Here is an 8,778-nt window from a genome sequence, read left to right as displayed (position 1 = left end):
GTTTGTGCTTGTTACATAGTGTTTATTTCAATCTATTAGTAGTTTGACGTATTTGTTGCTCACAACCTGGGTGAATGTTTAGTCAGTTTAATGTGGTTATTTGTAACAACCCAAGCTCAACCAAGTGAAATCCACTATTTATCAAGTCAAAAATAAACCGAAATCAGTGTTTCAAGCAAAAATAAGCTCTAAAATCATTTGCATATGACTCACCTCCCTAGTTGTGCCAGTGATGAACATGGGTGTTGGTAGTTGTTTATGAATTGTAGATTGAAGCAATTGAGTGCTAAACTATCTATGAATATTATATAACTTGCTAATATACAGCCGTAAATAGTTCTATTCATTATAAGTATCATCGTTTTCGATTGGACTGACATATTATTACGTAAGGTATCTGAGAAAGAAAAATTATATGAGAAACAACTGACATTGATAGCCTTTTCTGCTCGCTTTCTGAACATATACAAGAATCGTATATAACATGACTGTAAGTGCCACATAAATTAGTCAAATATTCTTCGTACGTAAAGCGATGCGTATTTGTTTTGAGCGTGGTAACTAAAACATATTGTGGTTAATACTAGTTTATGATGTGTCTGTTATAGGGTTAACAAGTAAATTTCTGTTAACAGAATCCGAAAACACTGACCAAATCGTAAACAAAGCTTTAATGCATGTCGGAGAGTAATATCTAAATAGTGCTTACCAGTTATTTCATAATTGTATGTAAACAGTGAATTGCTAATGGTATTATGAACGCTTTAATTAGATTTTTCTCAGATTTCATAATACTAATTAAAGTTTTTGAATCTTTTTGTTTGATGCTTGCAGTTTGTTTGTTAATACCAAATAACTAGATGAAATTCTAGGAGGGGTAAAAAATGAAGAGTAATGTTTATAGAAAGTAAGACACATATAGGTACATCCTGTTAGCTGCTATTTCATTTACTTATTGAATTGGATACTGATAATGAGGTTTAATCGTTTGTTTCACGATTGATTTGTTGTTTTTTAGAATTGCATGAAGCTAAGAAGGTCCTTGTACGTTTTCTGGCGTGTGGAGAAGCAATTTGCAAGTTGACGATAACTGTGTTTTATATTGACTACTGCCACGTTTATTCATCTAATGAATTATCTAAATATAAATATAAAAGCTGTACAGTTTTTTGCATTATAAATCTTGTTACTGTGTATAATTATAGTCTAGTTCGGTACTTATACTACTTTGATAATAGACCTAATCCGAAAACGGTAAATTTATCATGTGATCGCCTAGTCTTTAAAATCTTACGTGGAAGTCGCATCACTACACTGACTCATTGTATAGTGACAATTAAAAATGATACTTAGTGCTTCTGAAGAACACATTTATGCTGGGGATAGAATAATATATTTAATGTGAATAGTAATAAGTTGCACCTCTGCAAGGCTGAGCCATGCCATCTGATAGAATGGATGTCTCCACGTCCACCACTACCGACCTCCTCCAAGTGTCACATGTCGAATATACATCTCTTCAGTCATCATATGCTTGGCTTCGAAGACCATGTGGTTAGGAAACAATGCCAATACAAGCATTCATCCGAATATACTGTCACAGTGAAGAAACTTATGCATACAACGCAACATCCTAGCAAAACGTCCAAACTGATGCAGTACAAGTTTTCGTAACCAAACGGATACTTATTAAGCAAACACTAAGTAGTTTTATTAATTTTCACAAACAGTTATCCATTATGATTATCGGTATATCTCCCCATGAAACTATGAAGAACACGAAAATAAAATTGGGCAAAAGCTTATTGATGTATCATTACTACAGATACAGAAGCAGTAACATTCGATGCAAGAAAATCAGTTTACAAGTTGGATATATAGTTAAAAATACTACTACAAAGAACTTATAGTAGACAGTTCCTGTCACGTCCTCACACTTTGTTGTATTCCGATCCATATTTTCTATTCTAAAGAATATTACACAAAGACAAGCGTTAGAGAAAGTACAGTTTCACCTACTTATTGGTGACTCTTAAGTAAAAATTGTCTTCACTGGATCTTTACGTACTGTTGGCTTCGTCTGAGTAGTGAAAGTGTTGTTATTATTGGAAGGTGTAAATGTTATCTATCTTCCATCGACTGCAATTTCTAAGAATATGATGACCTATATAGTTTGTATTTCACCATTGATCGAGCTTATGTGCAAGAGTTCGTCATCTTATGTATGCCAGTAGCATATGACGGCCAGGACACCGGTATGTCATAATTCATCCACAATCCAGGTTACATCTGCTCGCAATTTTTTTTGTCTCCAGAAAAACAGAACAGGATGCCCTCGACCAAAATTATCCCCAAAATTTACCCAAACCGGGCAAAATTTCCCCCAAAATGTGGAGATTGGGAAGCTACGAAGCAACAATCGGTACAACGTGTGCACTACAAGCCAAAGAGAGCGAAATCAATGTTCTTCACAATGATTTTGTGATTTTGCTGCAGCAAAAGACCACTTACATATGAGAAAACCTAATATTCGTGCAATCCAACAGACACCCAACAAACCCTCAGGAATTGAAATACGGAATGACCGCCTCTTGTCAGGCTGTTCAAAATCGTTGAAACGGAACGACGGGCGGCTTTGAAAGAATCTGGCTTTTTTTACCATGCCTTTACTAATGGACATATTTCATGTTGAAATTATGTCTGAAGCGATTCTGCTATTTTTATCAAGACGTAGTACGAATAGTATTTAAATTATGAATATGGGGGTTTTGTGAAAATCACTGGATGTTATTTGGAGAAAATTTTCTGAGTTCTAATGGAAAGCCATGATCAGTGGGATTCAATCGTATCTGATGTGAGACAGTTATTCACAGAATACAATAGAAAATGATTGAGTACGATTGTGAAATGATGGAACTCAAGTATGAACTACTAATAATATCGCAACAATTATTTGAACAATTATGAATATTTTACTTAAATGGCCATCTTGAAGTGTCTGAAAAGTCATAAATAACTAGCTAGACGTTTTGATATTTTGAAATTAGACTTGAATTTTTCACTTGTTATTTGTTTTTCATAAATACATGAAGTAAACAGAGATTTGTTATATAATGCAGATTATTAATATTATACATTTATAAAAATGACACACTTTTGTGAAAAACAAGAACAGGAAATAATCTCATTGTAATTACTCAATATCTGTTCTGTAAACAAACGTGACTTTTAGCTTTCTGTAGATTAATTTTAAAAATCCATTGATTTACTAGTTGAATTAGTATGTATTGAAACTACATACCAACTAATATGCCGAATTCCCATAAAGAAGAAAAACTTTAGTTTGCTCTTTTGTTTATACAATATGGGCAGGTGATAGACACAAAGGAAAGTAAAAGAGAACAGACTACAACTAAGACCTATGCCAATATTATTATTATCAGAAAATCAATAACGGCATATTAAGATAATTTATTTCTCATAAACACTAAATTGGTCCCTGAATATTGAACTCATAGTTATATAAACTATGTTTTTGTGGAATCATATACTCACAAATCGGTCTATGGAGTGTAATAATTCGTCAGTGATATTCTACATGTATGGCGACTGTTAATGAGCAACAAACAGGATGGCGGTCCAGTACTAGCAGCGAGATTGACTGAGGTCTTAGGTAGAATCTGGGAACTGGACGTAATTCCACCTGACTGGTCCCAATCACTAATTGTGCCAGTCTATAAGAAAGGACAAAAATCCTCTTGTGACAATCACAGAGGAATCAATTTGACCAATATACTGTCTAAAATATTAGCTTCAATAATACTTCGACGCCTAACCAAAGCTCGTGAAGAGCAGACTAGAGAAAACCAGGATGGTTCCCGACCTGGACGTGGTTGTATAGATTAGATATTCACTCTACGTCAGGTCCCAGAACACAGATACACATTCAAACGTCCCACAATCGTAGTATTTCTCGACCTTAAGGCGGCATTTGACTCTGTTGATCGTGAGGTTCTGTGGCAGTGTTTGTCGTTGAAGGGAGTACCAAAGAAGTACATTAACCTTATAAAAGCTCTCTACTCGAACACAACTGGTCGAGTTAGAGCCTATGGCGAACTGTCATCAGAATTGATTACCTCAAGTTGTGTTCTTCAGGGCTGTCCAATTTCTCCATTCTTGCTTAACCTCATCGTAGACGTGCTATATGAATAACTTTCCTCATCTAAATGTAGAGCGGTTGAACTTCTACCAGGAGATTCATTTGTTGACTTAGAATATGCTGATGACATAGTTTTATTTGGTGAAGATGCTGACAAAATGCAGTCCTCTGACCACTATAAGCAACTGTGCAGGTATGTTCGGGATGCGATTCTCCACCTCGAATTGCAAAGTGTGACTTCAGGATTGGGTTGCATCGACACCCGAACTAATGATAGGGGGTGAAGTAGTTGAGCGTGTTGACCGATTCACTTATCTTGGCAGCCTCAAAAGCCCTTGTGGTCTAGTTTGTGACGAAATCTCAGCAGGGATACAGAAGGCTCGTCTAGCTTTCGCCAACTTTTATGGCGTAGGCGAGATATCCGTCTACCAACCAAAGGACGAGTTTACTGTGCAGTTCGTTTCGTCCTACTTTATGGCAGTGAATTATGACCGGTAAGAGTAAAGGATATTCGTAGGCTACTAGTATTCGATCATAAGTGTCTTCGAAGCATTGCTCGCATATCCTGGGACCACCGAGTAATTAATGCAGTTGTTAGGAAACGGGTATTAGGTAAGTGTTATATCCTAGCGAAGACATAAGTACGGGTAATTTCCGGGGCCTATTAATGGATGATCATTCTATATATATTCTTATTGTATAAGTATTGAGTAACTAAATTGTGTATATTTATATTCATCTTATTATAAGCTTCATTTTAACCTACTGATTACTATTATATGATTTATTGTTCCTAAATTATACTCAGTTTATTACTGTCTCCCACGTTCACAGACACATTTGATTTGATCTTGTACAAATATTATTTTCTATTTTATGGTGTGATGTGGTCTGTCTGTTTGGTATATAAACCGAATATGCTTGAAATAAACGATTCGCATAACAGAAGCTGTCATTGGTGCTCTGGACTCAAGTGGAAGAGCCAGGTGGACGAAGGACCAATAAGGACGCTAGATTACTCATACTGACTGAACGTCATTGATTGTCACAGTGTTAAGGTCGAAGAAGTCGTATTTCCATTGGTGGATAATTCACGTGATATAAGCCGGACATAAAAGTCAATAACGAATTAGGATACGGCCTTTGTTTATTTTGTAAAGTCATAACAAATTGGCGAAGACCTTGGTCAAGAAATAACAGTAAGGATGGCTAATCGATTGATGAAGTAGTTGAACTTCATCAGTTGAGATTCCTGGGACACGTATGACGTATGCTCGACCACCGACTGCCTCGACGTGCGATGTTCTATAGTGTAAGAGTAAGTCGGGAGAAAGCTAGGGGCGGCCAGACCAAAACGTGGCATAAATCCATGAAGTCACTGACAATTAGACTGAGTCATGTTGGTGAGTGTAGACTACCTGGCTGGGATCGGCGAGATGATAGCAATCGATTGTTAGAGACTTTGAATGACATGGCTCAAAATCGTTTGCAATGGCGAAGGTGCATCCACTCTTTGTGTTCTACCAAATTCTAATCTGAATTCTTTATATTCCTTCCTTTTTTCTCTTTCCAAATTCATTTCACTGGATTATACTCCTTGAATAACATCTTCAAACTCTAATCTTTCTCATCACAGCTTATACTCTTACTACCTCTACCACTATGGGATTTGAATCGACAAGTGTATCTTTGTGTTAATATGGCATGGCGACTCAAACTGATGTACCTACGTACGAAGTTCTACGTTGACTGAATGACTGACCTTAACATCAGAAAAATAAGTCCAGTAGCCTCCAATTGATTTTCTATTGTAATTGTCTATGTTTACGAACGTGGATAAAATAAAATGCTTTTATTTAGAAACAATTTATTTCAGTAATTTAATGTACATTAAAATACTGTGATAATTTTAAAAAAGACATCCAAAAAGCAAATCGATTGATGAAAATAAACTAAAAAGGATTCCAAGGTGTTTGTTGAGTGAACAGTCACAGGAAATATTTGCCATCCGGTTGACACTTCAACAATATTCAAAACACACTACTTCTACTATGAATGGCTCATTTATTCAACTTATTCAACCCTCACCCCGATCAGAAATAACTTACGTAATTTGTCCGTGAAATGATCATAGGGAAAAGAGATTCTGAGTTATCTCAAAAGGCTTAACACAACGGAACTCATGTTATTCTGCAAAGACATTTGTTCTAGCCCTCTTCGTTTGAGTTAATTGATTTTCTAAATAAATTCTTTAATTCATTTAAACTTCTACGTAACAGACAGTAATAGTTTCACCATGCAACTGAAGTTTATTGATTGGAACATTCAATTTTGGATAAACCAACTACAGATTCTAACTTTGTTTTACTTACCAAAGTTAATGTTATTTGTTTTAACAAAACTATATGTTCAACCCCACATATTATTAGCCTGATGTTTATGGGGTTAAACAATTACAGTTTACCTTATGATGATAACTATCCTGCCAAACTTTGGTAAAACTTGCTAGAAAACGGTACGGCAAATCAAAGTAATTTAAATTTTTTACTGATATTCTATCAAGAAAGTGATTGCGATATTTGTGTTTGATTAGGAATTTTCAAATAAAATGAGCTAACTTGAGGCATTGACAAAATTAGCTTCCGAAATATAATCATACTTTGAATACCGTTTAAAATATGACAAACTGAGTGTAAGGACCGGAATTCCTGTGATTCTGAACCCTTGGATTCGTCATTTACGTGCTCCTTAGATTAAATACATCAAAAGATGATATTAGGCGATAACTGCATATAGAAGTGTACAAAATGGCACAAAAGCGGTACTGTCAAAGCAAATATATACAAGAACAATAATTTTTACAACAGGAATCTTCAATAATTTGTACAACTACCTTGTGTAATCAAACCATACGACATCAAATTATTAATTGGGTAAGAAACATGAGCTTAACACTCGTCAAATAGAAGAAACCGTGCGCGTCAAGCAACGAACATTGTACTAACCGAAAAAGAGGACACGTAAGATCATTTTGCTTCAAACGTCAGTAATCAAACTATAATGTAACAATTAAATGGAAAGTCAAGACTCACAACTATTTACTTGTCAACAACGTTCCCAATAAGTAGAAAACGAAGTTTTTAACACTTGGGTATAGGTTAAATGAATCAAATAGAAAAGGAATAGCCAAGAATACGGTTACCGAATATAGTAGCCAACGGAATCCAAGGTCAAGAGAAACAAACTAGCAGTCAGAAAAATATCAGACCATAAATTAAGAGAAAACAATAATCTTAAAATCAACCAGAATACGAATAAACTACACATAAGTAGAGAGACTTGTGGGAATAACGTTGCATGTAAGGAAAAACAAAGAAATACTGTCACATGGAAAACATACATAGAAGGATTCCTAGGCACATTCATGAAACAACGTACGAAAAAGATTTCACATTGAGTTGTTAGTGAATTAAATATTTAAAATTTAGACTCGAGATCACGGTATCAGATATCATGCGAATACTAAACTGTGCAAAATCTGGTATACGGATAAGAAGCTCGGCAACCCTAAAAAATATATTCTCCACACATTTAAGATTGGACAGTACATGACTGTCAAAAATATCCGATATTTTCGACTTTAAGTAAATCAAAAATTACTTTGAAACTGTTACCGGTCAATGCGATAATATATAATTTAGACCAAGGACCTTTCATTGAAAAGGTTATACAGCTCAGATGTGGTGATTCTAAATGACTGGAAAATTTTCGTAAGGATTTTTGGTTTTTAACTTGTAGTCTTTTCTACAGGACTTCGTTAACTTAAGTGTAAACCAACATTTTTCTAGATCGTTCATAAAAACACAAATAGTTTCATAAAGGATTGGACACGGGACCTGAGAATGTCGTGCGCCAACTGCTTTAGAAGTTGACATCGATCTTCGAACCACTAAAGACATCTTAAAGTATGTGTACTAAAGAAACAGTGAAAATATACTCAACGTTATCACGTGTGAATCTTGCTGTAACTGTAATTTTTATTCATCATGTCAAACTGTATCACACCGGACACGTGTACTACATGCTAAAATGCAACAGTATGCCGGAAGGAATACACTAACCTGAGTAGTAGTAAGAATCGAGAAAATTAGCGCCAACATTTGGAGCATCATATAAAAACAGAATTTCAGCACACTGAAAGAATAAATACTGCAGCAACATTAAAAAGCCAGTGGAAAAACACAACGACGCAAGCTGACAGCCATCGCTTACAAAGATGGTGAAAATGATGATTGCCGCTTCCTTTTGATTGGTAGCTAACTGGACTATCGAAACAACAGTTGAGTTTATTTCCAGTAAACAGGTTCTTATTGATTGACGTTAAGAATACAGATAACATTGAAAGCGCCCAATTTTGTATTCAAATAATATCAATCACACTTCATGATGGAACAGTAAGCGTTAATATCCATCTTAGGATTTTTAAAAATTCTATACAGGTACCTTCTGTATGGTTGTGTATATCAGGGCTACTTTTTTAACCTCGATATTTAGAATAAAATAATTCAACTAATAGCGACTCAAAACAGACAAACGCTAAGGACTTGAACAACACAAAG

General features: G+C 35.2%; 1 protein-coding gene across 1 annotated transcript; it reads right to left on the bottom strand.

Annotated features, from left to right (window-relative positions):
* Window positions 1-209: 209 nt before the first annotated feature.
* Smp_201530 (uncharacterized protein) lies at window positions 210-503 on the bottom strand (the record flags this gene model as incomplete). Its single annotated transcript, XM_018795923.1, has 1 exon — window positions 210-503. One exon carries the CDS (start codon window positions 501-503, stop codon window positions 210-212), a length of 294 nt encoding a protein of 97 aa, XP_018650187.1.
* Between the last annotated feature and the right edge of the window lie 8,275 nt (window positions 504-8,778).

Source organism: Schistosoma mansoni, chromosome 2 (genome assembly GCF_000237925.1).
Source record: "Schistosoma mansoni strain Puerto Rico chromosome 2, complete genome".
NCBI classification, from domain to species: domain Eukaryota; kingdom Metazoa; phylum Platyhelminthes; class Trematoda; order Strigeidida; family Schistosomatidae; genus Schistosoma; species Schistosoma mansoni.
Note: the sequence above shows the minus strand (reverse complement) of the source record. Positions and strands in the feature narration are given on the sequence as shown.